At 36.5% G+C, this 21,400-nt stretch overlaps 1 protein-coding gene across 3 annotated transcripts in view; it reads right to left on the bottom strand.

Annotated features, from left to right (window-relative positions):
• Positions 1–21,400, bottom strand: part of LOC100370732 (PX domain-containing protein kinase-like protein) — a 43,677-nt gene that overhangs the window by 12,611 nt on the left and 9,666 nt on the right. For all 3 annotated transcript variants that reach the window (XM_085497268.1, XM_085497269.1, XM_085497270.1), the window contains exons 5-10: positions 20,161–20,340; positions 19,412–19,513; positions 16,346–16,507; positions 15,092–15,209; positions 7,416–7,494; positions 5,259–5,388 (exon numbers count right to left, since the gene is read on the bottom strand). In XM_085497268.1, coding sequence (XP_085353394.1) covers positions 5,259–5,388; positions 7,416–7,494; positions 15,092–15,209; positions 16,346–16,507; positions 19,412–19,513; positions 20,161–20,340 — 771 coding nt within the window. The remainder of the gene's footprint in view (positions 1–5,258; positions 5,389–7,415; positions 7,495–15,091; positions 15,210–16,345; positions 16,508–19,411; positions 19,514–20,160; positions 20,341–21,400) is intronic.

Here is a 21,400-nt window from a genome sequence, read left to right as displayed (position 1 = left end):
AAGCATCACTGGCATGGAAATGCTAAGCATATGGTAATATTATCAGCCCATGTATTTTATCAATATAAAAATCCATAAGTCCAATGCTGTATACGAATTGTTGTTGCGTGAAACAATGTTGTATTTTATGCATGTATTTATCACCAATTCCGAGAGTAAAAGTCGTAACTTTCGAAGGTACGAGTATTATGACTCATCCATACATTTTACTTACGTTTGTCACACTTGATTAAAGTCTACCACATGAAAAAAATGTTATTTACGAACTTTTAAATAGCTGAGCCTTCCTGATTCGAGCCTTCTGTTGATTTGACAATGGTGGGTATCATTAATGTTTATTCTTTGCCTGTATCGCATTCCAGACAAAAAGTTCAAGATCGGTAAACAAGAAATGGACGAACTAAAATGTGTTTCATGTGCGATATGATTATTTAAAAACAAGCAGCCTGTCGGCTGAGATAGCTCCGCTGTTAGCAATGCACATGGCAATTAAAGAACAGAAGATATCATTAGAAAATGAACAAATCTGAGAGAGGTCCACATGTAGTACCTATATGTATAATATATCAAAGCAATTGGACTTGCGGTTTTCAACAAGAAGTCTAAAATATCACTTTTTACCAAAAATTACAAAAATATTCATCAAAATTAGAGAATTAAAGATATCATTATGAAATGAACAAATCTGAGAGAGGTCCACATGTAGTACCTATATATGTAATATCAAAGCAATTGGACTTGCGGTTTTCAACAAGAAGTCGAAAATATCACTTTTTACCAAAAATTACAAAAATATTCACCGAAATTAGAGAATTAAAGATATCATTACAAAATGAACAAATCTGAGAGAGGTCCACATGTAGTACCTATATATGTAATATCAAAGCAATTGGACTTGCGGTTTTCAACAAGAAGTCGAAAATATCACTTTTTACCAAAAATTACAAAAATATTCACCAAAATTAGAGAATTAAAGATATCATTACAAAATGAACAAATCTGAGAGAGGTCCACATGTAGTAGCTATATATGTAATATCAAAGCAATTGGACTTGCGGTTTTCAACAAGAAGTCGAAAATATCACTTTTTACCAAAAATTACAAAATTATTCACCAAAATTAGAGAATTGACGATATCATTACAAAATGAACAAATCTGAGAGAGGTCGACATGTAGTACCTATATATGTAATATCAAAGCAATTGGACTTGCGGTTTTCAACAAGAAGTCGAAAATATCACTTTTTACCAAAAATTACAAAAATATTCACCAAAATTAGAGAATTAAAGATATCATTACAAAATGAACAAATCTGAGAGAGGTCCACATGTAGTACCTATATATGTAATATCAAAGCAATTGCACTTGCGGTTTTCAACAAGAAGTCGAAAATATCACTTTTTACTAAAAATGACAAAAATATTCACCAAAATTAGAAAATTGAAGATATCATCATGAAATGAACAAATCTGAGAGAGGTCTACCCAAGGTACATATACACCAAGTATCAAAGCATTCAGGCTTGTAGTTTTCAAGAAGAAGTCGAAAAAGTAAAACATTGACACGGACGACGACGACGGACGACGACGGACAATCACTCATATGATAAGCTCCGCTCGACAAAGTCGACAGCGGAGCTAAAAAAACAGAGTTAAGCGGTCATGTACGTTCTATAAATCTAACCTTGCACACATAATCTTGTATTGACGTTTTTTTTTTTTTTGTCAAAAACGACGTTGCCTTTCAGTTAACTTCTCGCGTTCATGGTATTTGTGAGAGTTTACCGATTTTTTGAACAAATGTTAAGTAACTATATCGTTTTGCGTCAAACTGGGTGGCCCGAATTTAAATGTCAGTGTGTGAACTCATTGAGGTCATTGCCCAATGCCGCACGTAATTCAAACACGTGGTTATTAGAGTTCAGTCGAAATGTACGCGAATAATGCGATCAAAGTGCGTTGCGAGTTTATTATAGAAAAATTTAACATTACGCATGATATTGTATGGTTAATATTACATATTCACTTTATTTCGAATAAAATAATTCACTGATGAGTCACAAGTATTTAAAATATTTTCTCGACTTTCGTTAGACCTGACTATCTTTTTCAATGATTTAAATGCGCCCATGTTTATATTTGCGTACTAATTACGAATGCAACGCATTATCAAGTCGGTAATATTGAAATATTCACAGACACAATAGCCCGGGTTAGCGTCCCAACAATAATAAAAATAATTTAGTTTGCGTAATTATTATAAAATCAATACATTGCAAACTGTAAACATATTTGTGTTATTAGAAAAGCAGCACACTAAGTAAACGATGTTGAAATATTCAAAGCCAATACAGAGTTGGATACAAGTTGTGTTATTACAGTACCGCCGGATATAATAATAATTTTACGAGATCGACGCGTGGACCAAGAAAGAAAAGGGTTGCTAAGGTAACGCGCCAGTTCAGTGCGTGACTTGGGGTCAAACTTCGGTCAACACACACTTGATGTCAGCATCGGCACGTAGCAAATTTCGCAACGTACTTAAAGTTCAATTGTGCCCCAAAATGATGTCGATGATCGCTCAATTGTCGCAGTGCATGTTGTACCAAGTCCATGATACACCCGGGACCCTGTTACGACTTTCGCTTGCTTTTCCTTCTTAGTGCATGTTCTTGTTCACGTAAATGCGACCTCTCACCAATGTATTAAAACACTTTGAATTTATACTTTGCGTGATTATATTTGGTCTATGCAAAACATTAAAGGGGAACTAAATAGAGCCTATTTTGGTGTTTGTATTTATCAAGTTATGTATATTGATTATAAATTTGAAAAAAAAAATTAAAAAAATGATTATCTTCAGAGTTATGATGATTTAAATATGAGAAACCATAAACCTGCGAAGGACTTCCGTTTGCGCCATCTTGCCATAAAAAACGCCCTCATGAGGTATAAACAGGTAAGGTAACAAAGCATGATGACGAAATAGTATCTGATTAAATATAAGCAACTTAGGGAGCCATAGTTAGCTGGACTGGTGAATTGACTTCTAGTCTAGGTTGTTTTGACTTTTACGTTAATGTTATTTACAAGCATATCAACATACAAACATTATGGATGTGCGATTGATCGAGACAGGCATTTTGTTTTGTTTTTTGTCTAACTGTCTAATAAATGCTGTTTCCAGTACTGCACTGTGCGGCGTGCAAATTATTCAAAGTATGGATGCTGGAGTATGCAATATTGAGTTCGTAGGGTGGTGGTGGAAACATTTTCGTCCATGTATTCACGGGGCTGCACTGGCAAATCATGGGACAAGTGTCACAGGAACACCAAGCAGATTGTTCACAGACTTCCGTGTAATTTGAAATAAAACTTTCATCCGAACAAGGGGCATCGTCGACGATATACTAGTACTCTCATCACTCACACTGGACTGATCTGAATCGCCACAGTATACCATACTTCCCTGATCATAAGCCCAGAGGCATAAACATGTAAGGGAAAAGTAAGGAATGAGCTTGTACTTGAGGAACAACTCAGAAAAAAATATTTTGTTTTGGGGTTAAACACTGTAACCATCTTGCAAACAACGTAAAATTATCCAAAAGAAATATTCGTTCACCACGCCGGGCTCGGGAAAATAATACTTATTTTTGAAAAAAAATGCGTCATTGATTTGAACGATACTTACAATGAAGAAACAAACATGTTCATAAAAAACACACACATTTTATTACAATACGATTTACATACCATCTGAATTTACGGTGAAATAATGGGTAGGGTCTGTGAGGAAACAGTGGACGAAGGCATTTATCATTATCTTCGTTTTGGTATGTTTTCGATCGTACGCAAACTCTCGACGCAAAACAATTTTCCACCATGAGGTTTTTCAGCACGATTTGACCTGGAACAACTTCCTTTGACATAACAGGTCATGTCTTTCATTAACCAATCAAAATGATGTGTCGTAATGATGAAATTTTCCGATTATTGACGATGATTTTTTAGCGCAATGCGGAAGTGAATTACCGCAATGTTAAAATGCGATCTGTAGCACTGATTGCAACGAAAAAACGATGATTTTTTTCCCTAAAAACTGGCGATTCGCAATTTCCGAAATATAAACGACGGTTAATAGTAACCATGGGTAAACTGAGTGTGGAGGAAGAATTTAAACACCTTTCTCGGTCGCCAACATGTCTCATCGTTCAAACCCTAGGCCTTTCATGATAGTCTCAAAGTAAACCATGCCCGATAACCAGGTACACGTCTTGACGATCACATTTTTGGCTTTTTGAAGGCTACTACTCAAAGAAATATGAATTACTCCAGAATTGCAACATCGATGTTCATCCTGAGTAAATGACAGAATAGAAACGATGCGAATCACGTTGTGTACGTTCACCATGCACTCTGAACTTGAAATTAATGCGAGTTTTCTCATAAAACTAAAAGCATGAACCAAACTAACATGCCAATCACGATTATTATGAAATGAAACACACCTTTTACAGGCATATTTTAAAGAATATCGTCGACGCCCAGTAAAAACACTCTGGGCTTATAATCGTGAATGCCCTCAACTCGATAAATACCAAGTAAAAACATAGGGATGGGCTTCATACTCGAGAGAGGCTTGCGATCGGGGAAGTACGGTACTTTAACGCATTTGGGCTTTTACTCTCAGAATACTGTGGTTCAAACGCATAAGGCTCTAACCCAAGTTTTAAAAAGCACATTGTGCATATAAAAGTTGAGTTTATACTAATAGTACACGATGCTTGGCAGCATGAACGGCTATGTACAATGGCGTATACGAATGCGATCAGATACTAAAACGTCATAGCTTTGAAAAGTACCCGGATGTAAAATATGTTCGTTCGTTAATTATTCCCCTCCATGAAAGACCTCCATGGCAAGCACTTCAAATGCCTATCCAAGCTACAGTTATAATTAAAACAAAATTAAACCACTGCAATATTATTTCGAATACAGTTTAGAATATACACAACTATAAATTAAGGCCGCATTTAGGTTCGCTTTAATTTTTCTAAACATTTTCTGTGACCATGCATGATATATAGTCACAAAATAATGCGATCATATTTTATAATATGTTGATCTCTACGTCTTTCTGGATCGTTTTGTGATTTTATTCCAAGGCTCAGGCAAATAAAATAATGTCAACTATTATAGACTAGTTTCCTAGCTTTTGGCTCAGCCAAATTGGTTTAATTTAATGTTTTACTCACTACTTTCTGTTCTTCTTGCAGTCTTTTTTCAATTTTGTCTTTACATGTTTTAATAGATTCTTTCAACTTGCTTGGTATTTTCAATTGTGGCTTGAATTCACTGTTACCAACAGGAATGTCACTGAACAACCTGTAACACAAAGTATAAATATCAAATTGAAAAACTAAAATTGGCAAAATGAAACAAAGTGCCAATATTATCACAGAAAAAAGTTGTGGAAACTGATTGGGCAACATAATTGCTATCTGTGGTTAAAATTGCATTCTCATTTTACATGATTCGCAGAATACCAGTTACTGATTACTGTATGCATCATAAAGATTGTTGATTTAGAATAGTTCATGAGAAATCATATCCAACAAAAAAATCAAATTTTGAGTGATTACAACAATAAAAATTATGTTTGATTACAATTCAGGTGAGCTTCAGTGCTTCTATACTTCTTGTGAAACCAACTGATATTATGATTTTCCTTGGAGATCACCATAATAAATGGGATATAATACAAAGTGGAGATACAACTTTAAATGTCTACTTGTTGAACCCAGTGATCATTTGTAAATATACAAGTCAGTGCAAGGGCAGTAGGCAAAAGTGCCTGGGTTAATACAATACTAGAAATAATACATGAATGTTTTTCTTCTTGGATAAAATAAGTTATTAGTAACATTCTAGAAATGATAAAACAGTACTACGAACATTGCCGGCAGTGGTGACATGTTTTGACTCGTACTCATACATGTATTGGTTTTGCGACTTGCCCAGACTCTGAGTTTTAGAAAACGTACGTCTAGCGCGTACAAGACATGGCCGCGTGCTTTTTGAAAACGTTCGAATGTAGGACGCTTTCACCCACGCTTTTCATAATAATAGACGGGGTATGACACAATCAAAGCTGACCAATCGGTGTTCGCCATATAAAATATGTGACCTGCAATTTTTCATCCAATGCTCATACCATTGCTTATGTGTACCATGCTCTTCTTCGCATTATTATGTATGTTTGCCTTATATAAAAGGTAACATCATTAAAAAACATAACTCACTAATCTATCGAATGTTTGCTGTGAAATACAGAAACTTTAATAATCGCTGTTGTGGGGTCACTCATGATCGGGCTTATGATGCATCGCTGTCACTAGATGCGTAGCTGCCGTTCTGTGGCCGGTGGTGACGCTGTTATGGCGCTAAATCATAACTTACAGCTCGAAGGATACAATGCGTTACACATTGAATGTGGAATTAAATAATATAAGCGAATGGTACAGTCAGAATTGTGTACATATATAAGGTACATTTACACAGTTATTCAAAGTAAATGTATTTCATTGTCATATTCAAAACAAGCAGCCTATCGGCTGAGATAGCTCCGCTGTTAGCAATGCACATTGCAATTAAAGAACTGAAGACATCATTAGAAAATGAACAATATGTATAGTATCAAAGCAATCGGACCTACAGTTTTTAACAAGAAGTCGAAAATATCACTTTTTACCAAAAATTACAAAAATATTCACCAAAATTAGAGAATTGAAGTTATCATCACAAAATGAACAAATCTGAGAGAGATCCACATGTAGTACCTATATATGTAATATCAAAGCAATTGGACTTACAGTTTTTAACAAGAAGTCGAAAATATCACTTTTTACCAAAAATTACAAAAATATTCACCAAAATTAGAGAATTGAAGATATCATCACAAAATGAACAAATCTGAGAGAGGTCCACATGTAGTACCTATATACATGTATGTAATATCAAAGCAATGGGACTTACAGTTTTTAACAAGAAGTCGAAAATATCACTTTTTACCAAAAATGACAAAAATAACCACCAAAATTAGAGAATTGAAGATATCATCACGAAATGAACAAATCTGAGAGAGGTCTACCCAAGGTACATATACACCAAGTATCAAAGCATTCAGGCTTGTAGTTTTCAAGAAGAAGTCGAAAAAGTAAAACATTGACATGGACGACGACGTCGACGGACAATCACTCATATGATAAGCTCCGCTTGACAAAGACGACAGCGAAGCTAAAAATCGTCAACATTTAAAAATTATCATCCGTCGTGGCTTATCTTACACTTATGCCTACCGCCCTTGGTCAGTGGTTGTAGTCAATTACATACTAGACATTACGACCACTTACGGATCAGATAAGAGGTCATCAATGGTAGGCAATCCTGTTTTACAAGACTCAGTCGTCAATAGACATTCCAATAATGCCTCTGAAACAAAACAAAAAATACAAATTTGAATTTACATTTTAACTGGAATTAATTTTCACTGAAAAGTCTTTTTGTGTGTTTTGAATGTGATATATTTTTACTAATTTTTGACCAATTGAATGTAAACAAGTCATTGTTAATGACACAGTCCCCGTCCCAAATTTTGTGATCTGACATATCAATTTGATGCTGATGAAGTCATTGAGATTAGATTGAAACCTTTAATAGGAGATGGATTTGTAAAAAATTATGATTTAGTGCTTTTACACAAGAATTGGACATTGGGAAGTCATATTGAATCAAATTACAAACAAGCAGCCTCTCGGCTGAGATAGCTCCGCTGTTTGCAATGCACATTTCAATTAAAGAACAGAAGATATCATTAGAAAATGAACAATATGCATAGTATCAATGCAATAGGACTTGCTGTTTTCAACAAGAATTCAAAAATATCATTTTTCACCATAAATGATTGTGGTTTTTAACAAGAAGAAAATATCACTTTTTACCAAAAATGACAAAAATATTCACCAAAATTAGAGAATTAAAGATATCATTACAAAATGAATAAATCTGAGAGAGGTCCACATGTAGTATCTATATATGTAATATCAAAGCAATTGGACTTGCGATTTTTAACAAGAAGTCGAAAATATCACTTTTTACAAAAAATGACAAAAATATTCACCAAAATTAGAGAATTGACGATATCATTACAAAATGAACAAATCTGAGAGAGATCCACATGTAGTGCCTATATATGTAATATCAAAGCAATTGGACTTGCGGTTTTTAACAAGAAGTCGAAAATATCACTTATTACCAAAAATGACAAAAATATTCACCAAAATTAGAGAACTAAAGGTATCATTACAAAATGAACAAATCTGAGAGAGATCCACATGTAGTACCTATATATGTAATATCAAAGCATTTGGACTTGCGGTTTTTAACAAGAAGTCGAAAATATCACTTTTTACCAAAAATGACAAAAATATTCACCAAAATTAGAGAACTAAAGATATCATTACAAAATGAACAAATCTGAGAGAGATCCACATGTAGTACCTATATATGTAATATCAAAGCAATTGGACTTGCAGTTTTTAACAAGAAGTCGAAAATATCACTTTTTACAAAAAATTACAAAAATATTCACCAAAATTAGAGAATTGAAGATACAGTACTCATTCCGCTCAACCTCCCGCTTTTATCGCTTTTTTTCCGACCGTTTATCGCTTAATTTCCGACCGCTCGCTGCTTTCCGACCGGAAACCGACCGCTTTTTTTCCGCTCGCTCACGTTCGCTTTTGTTCGCTCGTGTTTGCTTTTGTTCGCTCGCGTTCGCTTTTGTTCGCTCGCTCGCTCGCGTTCGCTTTTGTTCGCTCGCGTTCGCTTTTGTTCGCTCGCTCGCTCGCTCGCTTTTGTTCCCTCGCTCGCTCCTGCTATGGCTGGCTTCAGAAACATCGTTCGCTTGTCATTGTATGTATAAACTTAAGTTTTTATTTGTAATAAATTTAGGTTTTAATGACGATTCAAAACACAACGCCTATTGCTTCTCTGTGTTGGAACAAAGATGCCTTCAAATCACTTGACACATTGTAACGTTTGCTACGCAAGTCGAACTGTGACCTGTATTTACATATTTACGTCCTTGTGTGTGTAGTTCAACTATATAACTGGTCAATCGCGATATGTATTGAGTACTAGTATTTGTGTGTTGTGTGTGTGTTTCTGTGTGTGATTTTGACTAAATTTATTCCGAACGGCGCTCAAAATAATTTGACACTTTGTTATTTGCGAACGCAACTCACACTATGACCCTTACTCAATTTGCACAAGTAATACGAATGCTGTAGTTCAGAAAATCTATTGGTTAACTTTTGCTCGTGTCTGGGTGCGCAAAACAAAACTGCACATATAATTATCGCATAGCTGAATTTCTACAAATCAATTGGACTTAAACTACTAGTATAATGACTGTGACGATTAATCGCTTGTCTGTACACATGCGGCGACGAATTATTGGATTGGCAGCAGCCGGGCGAAAAATGAAAGAGATCTCGGAACAGTTAATTTGTTGAGGAAAACAAAACAAACGCAGCCAGTGATACATTTTGAAAACAAAAATACAAAATAAACGCAATCAGAGGCGCCGACCACGCGCGTTGGAAATAAATAAAACGTGTTGTGACAGTCTCACCAAACTCTTTCACTCGCGCAATATAATTATGTTATTTCCCAAAGCCCTTATATTTAATACATTGACAAAAAACACCGCAAGAAAAATGTAAATCAGGCTTGTAATTACTAGTAACTCTACTCGAACGCAATGTTGATCACTGTAAAAGTGGATAAATTCGAACCGTCATCAAATTCAAAATTCAAGCGATCTCGTTGAATGTCAAAAATAAACTTGATGTTTAGAAAGACAAAAACAACACCATATTAGAGTGCAAAAAAGTTAGCAGCAAAGAACGAGAAGTGCATGTGGGAAAGCGATGAGTGAACTCGAGGAAAATTATGCTGATGTGAGAACAAGCCATATACCCGCGGAGTACTCGCTAAAACATCAAGAAAATGTGCCATTTCAAAGGGCACCCTTACAAATAATGTCTGCGATTGTGTGAACATGATAACGTGCAAACAAGGAACAGAGCTCGTGGTCCACAAGGAAACTTAGCGATGACGCAGTTAGATGTATACGGCTGTTGTAAACAGAGACTCCTTCGATCTCATATAAGCAGGTTCACGTGGATGTATCATTTTCAACTATTACCAACAACGCTATGATAACAAAGACATTATGAAATTCTTTTGTTTTTATGTAGAAAAATACAGTAATTTTACCAAGTTAAATCATATTTATTAAAATTGTTGTTCATACATGAGTTGTCGAACACACTACATAGTTTGTAATTTCATCCAGCTCCTTTCAGTCACGATTCAAGACAAATAAAAGGCACAAATATAGATAATATAGCAAATTATTTTTTTCTGTAATATTCGTGTGTAATCAGTAATTATGAAAAAAAAATATGGGTACATATGGATTTCGTTATGAATTATTCTTAATATCAATTTCTAAATTATTTTGTCAAAATCAGGGTTTTTTTCCAGGTTTTTTCCCCCAAAACGAAAGAATTTCATAATGTCGGGAACGAGAAGTTTTTTTTTATTATTATTTATTGGGAACGGAAAGTCTTTATCGTAGTGCTTCGCCTCGGTTGACAATAAGCTCTTCAGGTCGCTAAAACTGTATGTCCACCTCTGTTGGGGTGAACATTTGTATTATTATACTGAATAAATCTTATAACAGAAATGGTGGCACTCAATCATGGCAATCTTCCAGGTCATCGTTAGAAAGATTTTCGGAGGCAAATTCAATCTTGAAGGATTGCAGGAAATTGACCCTTACCGATTCATATTTATGAATTAATCGGGATTCAGGTACCATAGTGTTTGTAACAGGAAAAAAAAATGCTTTCGCATGGGACTTTTCATGCAAACATTGTGAATGGTTCCCCGACACCGATTCCTTTTTAACTTTCAATTTTTCTAAGACGCGGCAAACCCTGCTCATGACCGGAGACGTCGTCAAGATGCAGGTGCGATTCCTCTTAGCAACGCGTTCTATTTATTTCCAAAGCGTGTGGTCGGCGCCTTTGTTTGCGTTTATTTTGTTCTTTTATCTATCTATCACTGGCAGCGTTTGTTTTGTCGCGTCTCACAACTTAATGTCCAAGCTAACTTTGTTTTGGCTGTAAGTGAACTACGTACAGCTGATGAAAGTATTTCGCCCAGAGTTCGCAAAAAACGGAATACCCTGCAAAATTTGAATCGTTTATTTTATAACGAGACATTGGGCGCAAAAATAAAAACCATAATTGTAATTCAACAAGTTTATGTAACGTGTTAGTCCGCTTGCCAGTCGCCTAGTTAAAAAACGCGATCTCCATTGATGTCGGCTTCGACAACTTTGGACAAGTAAGATGGGCGCTGGCCGACATTACATTTGCAAGTATTGTATTTGTTTGACAAATTGTACACTACGGTCATTCTATAACAATCGATCAGTCGTTTTTTTTCACAGTCTTACTATTCCTGCAGATATTCTTCAATTGTTATAGGTGCCACGGATTTTAACAAAACTACAACTTGACCCGTGTTAAACCCAAACCAGGCGTGCATGACAACCATCACCCTACACACGGTTACTCAACGAATACCGTACTCTACAGTAGACATTTTTCGCTCTCCACCAAAAATAGAATGGTTTTATTTTATATTAGTTGTGTCTGTGTCGTATTTGATTTCACATGTTTGGTTCGATCTTGTTTATGGTGGACATTATTACTACGCGTATGTATTATTACCAATTTTATATGGCCGTGTGATCCACCGTATTTTTTCAACGGTCGTTCTATAAATTTCTGATTAGGGGCCCAAGCCTGTAGGGCGTGGCCCCTATTCTTATTGTTCGGTTTTTGCTTCTTTCTTTCTTCTTTCTTCCGTAACTTTTTTCGTCAAGCCGTTTGAGAAAACCGCTGAACGGAATGGTCTGATAATGCTCTATACTGATAGTCCCTAATGTGACCTGGTGCAACATGCTTTCAGAATTTTGATTGGCCAATTAGTTTGGCAGCCATATTGGATTGAAATAAAACCGGAAGTGGCTGTTTGACCACTTTCTGAGGGTCTAGGCGTCTAGATTTTTTTATGGTATATAGTACAACTCATGTGTAATAAATATCAGAAATAAAAACTTTAGCGGTCATGTGACTTTTCCCGCCATTTTGTTTTTCCTAAAAACGGCAAAAAACACTTTAAAATCTTCTTCTTCAGAACCGCCAAGTAAAATGTTCTCATATTCAGTACTTAGCTTCTACATATGGAGCAGATTTAGATTTGAGAAATTCATTATGATTGGTCACGTGGTTTGGCCGCCATTTTGGGTTTGTTCTCAACAGGAAGTAGTTTTTTACTCATGCCGCACTTGAGCGATTATCTCAAATATTGCGTCATGGCATGTCTCTAACTAACCCTTTCAGAAACCTAAAAAAAATTTCAGATCAGTCACATGGTTTGGCCGCCATCTTGGATTTTAAGCAAAATTGATTAAAAGTTTGGGCATTTGTTTCTCAGAGGTGAGTCAACGAATCTACTAGATGTTTTTATATTTACCATGCCTGGCCTCAACTGCATATGAAAAAAATAATATATTTTCGATAAGTCACGTGGTTTGGCCGCCATCTTGCATTTTGTGAAAATTGAAACTATGCAACTACATGTTTTGTATTAGTCCGATTGGAATAAAATTTTGTATGTGTATTCTACTCTTTAGATACATTCTTTCCCCTGAATGGCATATGGCTAGGTCATGTGGCTACACGCCCATGGGGTGGGGGGCTTCTAACCTCATTAATATGCATAGCTGCTATATCTCAAGCACTGTTGCAGTTAGGAAGATGATTCCTGTGTTATCATGACAACAGTGAACAAGCAATTTCATTAAAATAACAGATTACCATATATGGTCATGTGAACTCATTAATATGCATAATTGTTATATCTCAAGCACTGTTGCAGGTAGGAAGATGATTCCTGTGTTATCATGACAACAGTGAACCTTAGATTTGATTAAAATAACATATGACCATATATGGTCATGTGAACTCATTAATATGCATAACTGTTATATCTCAAGCACTGTTGCAGGTAGGAAGATGAAACCTGTGTTATTATGATGATGTTAAACAAGAGATTTGAAAAAAATAACAGATGACCATATATGGTCATGTGAGCTCATTAATATGCATAATCGTTGTATCTCAAACACTGTTGCAGTTAGGAAGATGAATCCTGTGTTATCATGACTATGTTGAACAAGAGATTTGATTAAAATAACAGATGACCATATATTAATAACCTTTATATCTCAAATAAATATATGGAACCAACTGCATTTCGACCTCATGGTACTAATCATTCAAACTAATTGTGTATCATGTGTATCATTTGACATTATTTATGGCATGTATACTTGGGCCCCTGTGATGCTGCTTGCAGCTTTAATTGTATTTATTCTTATTTTAACATCATAAAAAACAAAAATGATACACTTGTACATGAAACAGTAGGTAATGAACTGTAAATGCGGGCGGTTGCGCTGTCAGGCGAGCGAGTGAGCGAGTGATTGCGCGAGCGGATACTTCCGGATTTGCGCGGTCGAAAAAAAAGCGGAAATTGCGCGGTCGAATTGAACAAAGCGAGCGAAAAAAAAGCGATCGAAATTCGGAAGCGGGCGGGAGGTTCGGCGAAATGAGTACTGTATGATCATGAAATGAACAAATCTGAGAGAGGTCTACCCAAGGTACATATACACCAAGTGTCAAAGCATTCAGGCTTGTAGTTTTCAAGAAGAAGTCGAAAAAGTAAAACATTGACACGGACGACGACGGACAATCACTCATATGATAAGCTCCGCTCGACAAAGTCGACAGCAGAGCTAAAAACAAGTGGCATATACAACAGATTGTTTATTTACATCAAAACACGTGTTCCGTGTAGTAGTAATATGGCCAATAATAAAAACTTTTGATCTGATCTGATCTTTGATCTGATTATGAAACACAGTGATATGTATGTGCCAAATACGAATGAAAATGGTACATAAATTGTGGAAATATATTAGTAAGGCCAAAAAGTCAGATTGCTGTCAATCGGCCATCCTTGACCAGATTTTGAAACAAATTGTTATGTACATGCATCCTAACATGTATAAAGTACATGTATGTGCCAAATTTGAATGAAAACTGACAGAGCACTTCCAAGATACCGCATAAAAAAAAAACAAGATGCCTGCCAGTCGACCATCTTTGATCCAATTGCGAAATAAATTGTACTGGACATGTAACCTGACATGTATAATCTATGTACAAAGTTTGAATGACAACTGACAAAGCATGTCGAAATACAACATTTTCAAAAAATAAGATGGCTGCCAGTCGGCCATTTCAAATCGAATCGCTAAACCACTGCATGTGCATATGTACTAGGCACATGCAAAGAATGAACGGAATCGGTCCACAGGATTCTGAAATATTACTATTGACAGACTGACGCACGAACGGACAGATGGACGGACAGACTCAGGAACTCACGGATGGTCGGGGACATGTATCCTAACATGTATGATCTATGTACCAAATTTGAATGAAAACTGACAAAGCATGTCCAAAATACAACATTTTCAAAAAGCAAGATGGCTGCCAGTCGGCCATTTTGAATCGAATCGCTAAACCACTGCAAGTGCATATGTCCCAGATAAAGTACTAGGCACATGTAAAGAATGAACGGAATCGGTCCAAGGGATTCTGAGATATGACTCCGGACGGACGCATGGACGCACAGACGCAAGGACGGAGACCGAATTATAAGTCCCCGTTTTCGGACTTCGTCCGAACAGGGACTAAATATAGGAAGGAAATAGGAAAAAATCTTCAAAGTGAAAATAAAGTATTTTACAGTCATTTAACCTTAGAGACTACTTACTGCAGGAGTAAGGTGTGAGATTTCTAATTCAGAGATTACTTACTGATGGGAGGAGGAAGGTGTGAAGGGAAATCATCTTTGGTCGGTGCATTCAAGGATTCACCAAACACCATCTCATAGATTAGGTGACCAAAACAATATGCATCCACAGACTCGGTTGTCTGGAAAAATAACATGGATATTATTATGATGGAAAAGTATGCACTGATAATTTCAACATTTTAAAATATAGGTCATGATTCATCATGTGTATGCCTAATAGTGGTAGATTCATGGGCTATTATATTCTAAATCCTTAAAATACAGTGTTGGTGTTTATCATTGGAGGTTCCGTGTATCAATCTAAAAATTCTTTCCTCTTGTCAAATAGAAATCATTATCTAATTATTTACGAGACTACTCATTTCACTGACCAGAGCAGTACGTGTATCACTCGTCGCCATGTCGTTGCTATGGAAGTAACCATGAATTTCCGATAGAGGGCGTTTGTGCTACACACAATACTGTTTATGCCACTGTGCGTGTTCACACACACTTTTGTCTAGAATTTAGGTCTGAGCACGGACTCTGGTCAGAAAGTTTGCACTGGTGTAAAATCCGTCATTTTTACACCGGTGTAAACTGGTCACATGGTAAAATAGCACCATCGGTAAATTTACTGCGGTGCTACAACGGCGTAAATGTTACGTGTGAACCAGGTATATCTGTCAGTTCTATGATGTCATATGGGATGTTTCTGCATCTGTAGGTTCTCTGGTATCATATGGGATGTTTTCGTATATGCGAATTCTATGGTATCATATGGGATGTTTTTGTATCTGAGTTCTATAGTATAATACAAGATGTTTCTGCATCTGTAGGTTCTATGGTATGTTTTTATTTGAGTTTTATGGTATCATATGGGAGTTTTTGTATCCAGGTTCTATGGTATCATATGGGATGTTTTTGTATCTAGGTTCTATGGTATCATATGGGATGTTTTTGTATCTGTGAATTCTATTATCATATGGGATGTTTTTGTATCTGAGTTCTATGGTATCATATGGGATGTTTTTGGGTCTGTGAATTCTATTATCATATGTGATGTTTTTGTATCTGAGTTATATGGGATGTTTTTGTATCTGAATTCTATATCATATGGGATGTTTATGTTTCTGAGTTCTATGGTATCATATGGGATGTTTTTGTGTAAGTGTAAGAGTGTAAGAATGCACTCATTGGTTGCAAAGTGGCATTTTGAAAAGAAATATTGGGTGAGACTATAAATTTTCATTCTGATTGTATCCAATAAACTTACATTTATTTTTCTAAACTGCACTATGTATGATCTATAGTATGAAGGTAGACCGATAAAGCTGTTCTCTATGTCAAGTAATCTGCATGTATTGCCTTCTAACATAATGTTACTTGCATGTAAATGTCCATAAGGTATTCCTTTACTGTGTAAAAACTTCAAGGCCTGTCAAATAGAAAACAAACAAAATGTATGAATACTGTGCTCTTCATTCATTTAAAACTTCATAGCATTTTTACTATTAGAAATAATGTACATGCGCTGACAAGACATTTTCATTTAAAATACCTAGCAAGAAACAGTTTGTTTACAGCAGCTGGAACACTAAGTATTAAACATATTATCATTTCTTATATTCAAGCTACAGATTAGGCGATAACGCCTACTTGGAACATATACCATTAGTTCATATAAATCTCACCTGGTGAATTCACAGGGACCAATTCAGACATTCAAACGCAATGATTTGAAAGACTACTTACAAGAAAGCAGAAAACCTCACAAAAACTAAACTAAAATTTGAATCTTATTGTGCAAGCAATTGAATGTATCGTTTCTATGCCACGCTTTGGTAACATGGCAAAACAAAATGAAGCACAGCAGGGTTAGATGTTTTCAAAAAGGCAAAATCTGATCTCCCTCTGTCAGCTCCAAAAATGAAATGTGGGTAGGGATTGTTGGCTATAAAAATGTTGAAAGTAGCACAATATCATGACAGTTCTGTTGTACTGGGCTGTTGTAATTCTGCACTGCAGTGGTTTCCAAAGAGACCATAGGACATCATTATGACAGTTCTGTTGTACTGGGCTGTTGTAATTCTGCACTGCAGTGGTTTCCAAAGAGACCATAGGACATCATTATGACAGTTCTGTTGTACTGGGCTGTTGTAATTCTGCACTGCAGTGGTTTCCAAAGAGACCATAGGACATCATTATGACAGTTCTGTTGTACTGGGCTGTTGTAATTCTGCACTGCAGTGGTTTCCAAAGAGACCATAGGACATCATTATGACAATTCTGTTGTACTGGGCTGTTGTAATTCTGCACTGCAGTGGTTTCCGTAGAGACCATAGGACATCATTATGACAGTTCTGTTGTACTGGGCTGTTGTAATTCTGCACTGCAGTGGTTTCCAAAGAGACCATAGGACATCATTATGACAGTTCTGTTGTACTGGGCTGTTGTAATTCTGCACTGCAGTGGTTTCCAAAGAGACCATAGGACATCATTATGACAGTTCTGTTGTACTGGGCTGTTGTAATTCTGCACTGCAGTGGTTTCCAAAGAGACCATAGGACATCATTATGACAGTTCTGTTGTACTGGGCTGTTGTAATTCTGCACTGCAGTGGTTTCCAAAGAGACCATAGGACATCATTATGACAATTCTGTTGTACTGGGCTGTTGTAATTCTGCACTGCAGTGGTTTCCGTAGAGACAATAGGACATCATTATGACAGTTCTGTTGTACTGGGCTGTTGTAATTCTGCACTGCAGTTGTTTCCAAAGAGACCATAGGACATCTTTATGACAGTTCTGTTGTACTGGGCTGTTGTAATTCTGCACTGCAGTGGTTTCCAAAGAGACCATAGGACATCATTATGACAGTTCTGTTGTACTGGGCTGTTGTAATTCTGCACTACAGTGGTTTCCAAAGAGACCATAGGACATCATTATGACAGTTCTGTTGTACTGGGCTGTTGTTGTAATTCTGCACTGCAGTGGTTTCCAAAGAGACCATAGGACATCATTATGACAGTTCTGTTGTACTGGGCTGTTGTAATTCTGCACTGCAGTGGTTTCCAAAGAGACCATAGGACATCATTATGACAGTTCTGTTGTACTGGGCTGTTGTAATTCTGCACTGCAGTGGTTTCCAAAGAGACCATAGGACATCATTATGACAGTTCTGTTGTACTGGGCTGTTGTAATTCTGCACTGCAGTGGTTTCCAAAGAGACCATAGGACATCATTATGACAGTTCTGTTGTACTGGGCTGTTGTTGTAATTCTGCACTGCAGTGGTTTCCAAAGAGACCATAGGACATCATTATGACAGTTCTGTTGTACTGGGCTGTTGTAATTCTGCACTGCAGTGGTTTCCAAAGAGACCATAGGACATCATTATGACAGTTCTGTTGTACTGGGCTGTTGTAATTCTGCAATGCAGTGGTTTCCAAAGAGACCATAGGACATCATTATGACAGTTCTGTTGTACTGGGCTGTTGTAATTCTGCACTGCAGTGGTTTCCAAAGAGACCATAGGACATCATTATGACAGTTCTGTTGTACTGGGCTGTTGTAATTCTGCACTGCAGTTGTTTCTTTAGAGACCATAGGACATCATTATGACAGTTCTGTTGTACTGGGCTGTTGTAATTCTGCACTGCAGTGGTTTCCAAAGAGACCATAGGACATCATTATGACAGTTCTGTTGTACTGGGCTGTTGTAATTCTGCACTGCAGTTGTTTCTTTAGAGACCATAGGACATCATTATGACAGTTCTGTTGTACTGGGCTGTTGTAATTCTGCACTGCAGTGGTTTCCAAAGAGACCATAGGACATCATTATGACAGTTCTGTTGTACTGGGCTGTTGTAATTCTGCACTGCAGTGGTTTCCAAAGAGACCATAGGACATCATTATGACAGTTCTGTTGTACTGGGCTGTTGTAATTCTGCGCTGCAGTGGTTTCCAAAGAGACCATAGGACATCATTATGACAGTTCTGTTGTACTGGGCTGTTGTAATTCTGCACTGCAGTGGTTTCCAAAGAGACCATAGGACATCATTATGACAGTTCTGTTGTACTGGGCTGTTGTAATTCTGCACTGCAGTTGTTTCTTTAGAGACCATAGGACATCATTATGACAGTTCTGTTGTACTGGGCTGTTGTAATTCTGCACTGCAGTGGTTTCCAAAGAGACCATAGGACATCATTATGACAGTTCTGTTGTACTGGGCTGTTGTAATTCTGCACTGCAGTGGTTTCCGTAGAGACCTCGGGACATCATTATTAGCTAAAAACTTACAAGGATAAATCCTGTTCACATAAGATAAGCCACAAACATACCTCAAGTATTTGACGTCCGTAAGTTTTAATATTCATGAGATTAAACTCTGTGTATGACTTAGGTTTACCATACTTCTTTAGATAATTATATTTGGGCTTTGCCTGTAAGAAATTAGGGAAAAAAATTCAGTTACATTAAGAAAGGTATGGAAATACAATACAGTGTTATATATAATATATATACTTAATTACATTCAGAAATTGTTCTACTGATACATATGCAGCACTCAATTTTAAACAACTGCCACCATTTACTCTGTACATTTGACAACACTTGGCAAATGTCTGTGATGTGACTGAATCAAGTAGATATAAAGCTGAAAGAAAGAGGCATCATATTCATACCCTACAGTTGTATTTCACCTTCTTGCTATACAACTACCATTTAACAAGAAGGTCTAAATGTTATACTTCTATGGGTCAGAAAAATTTGACTCTTCTAGCCGGAACCACTTGCAAGGGCCTCCTCATGTGACAAATAATAAAACTGGGGGCAATTGTGTTGTTTTATGTTTATAATTGTACATTATATGGCAATTGTTAGTGTATTCGAATGAGATATCTTAATGGCCATACATAATGCACTTTACATGGCCCTAAAATTAATTACTTACCCACCTAAGCCTGTTAACTTTGAACATAGTGTAGAGTAAAAGGCTTGGGCATTAATGCCTTTAACAATTGAATGAAATATATAGTCTAAGAGCCTCTATATAAAATACAGAACAGTACAGAGCAATTTGTATTACCTTGCATAGGAAGTCCCGGAGAGTTCCAGTGGCATGGAATGAACGGATAGAAAGCGCACCGCTATCACTAGCTGTTGCAAAGGTGACTGGATAGATAAAAGGATGCTGTAGAGTGGGCAATAGTTTGAATATTGACTGGATGTCTTTATCTGATAAATGTTTGTCAGGACCAAGGTCACTCTGAAGAAAAGAACAAAAACAGAATTCATTCCCATTTAATTATAACTGGAACTTGAATTTACAGAATACGCTGAGCCAAAGCTAATTTACATATGGCAGCGTATAGCATACTACCGGTATACGCTGAGCCAAAGCTAATTTACATATGGCAGCGTATAGCGAACTATCGGTATACGCTGAGCCAAACCTAATTTACATATGCCAACGTATAGCATACTATCAGCATACACTGAGCCAAAGCTAATTTACATATGGCAGCGTATAGCGAACTATCGGTATACGCTGAGCCAAAGCTAATTTACATATGGTAGCGTATAGCATACTATCGGTATATGCTGAACCAAAGCTAATTTACATATGGCAGCGTATAGCAAACTATCGGTATACGCTAAGCCATAGCTAATTTACATATGCCAGCGTATAGCATACTACCGGTATACGCTAAGCCAAAGCTAATTTACATATGGCAGCGTATAGCAAACTATCGGTATACGCTGAGCCACACCTAATTTACATATGACAGCATATAGCATACTATCGTATACGCTGAGCCAAAGCTAATTTACATATGCCAGCGTATAGCATACTATCGGTATACGCTGAGCCAAACCTAATTTACATATGACAGCATATAGCATACTATCTGGATATGCCGAGCCACAGCTAATTTACATATGTCAGAGTACAGCATACTATCGGGATACATCAATGTATGGCATTTTCCAAATATCTTCTTAATATCGTAAGAAAACCTTGGACATCTAATATGCATCCTGAAACATATTTTGATCTATTAGTGTTTATTGGGATTATAACGTAACATATTAGTGTTTATTGGGATTATTACGTGACATATTAGTGTTTATTGGGATTATTACGTGACATATTAGTGTTTATTGGGATTATTACGTGACATATTAGTGTTTATTGGGATTATTACGTGACATATTAGTGTTTATTGGGATTATTACGTGACATATTAGTGTTTATTGGGATTATTACGTGACATTAGTGTTTATTGGGATTATTACGCGACATATTAGTGTTTATTGGGATTATT

This window comes from Saccoglossus kowalevskii, chromosome 3 (genome assembly GCF_978046115.1).
Source record: "Saccoglossus kowalevskii chromosome 3, keSacKowa6.1, whole genome shotgun sequence".
NCBI classification, from domain to species: Eukaryota; Metazoa; Hemichordata; class Enteropneusta; family Harrimaniidae; genus Saccoglossus; species Saccoglossus kowalevskii.
Note: the sequence above shows the minus strand (reverse complement) of the source record. Positions and strands in the feature narration are given on the sequence as shown.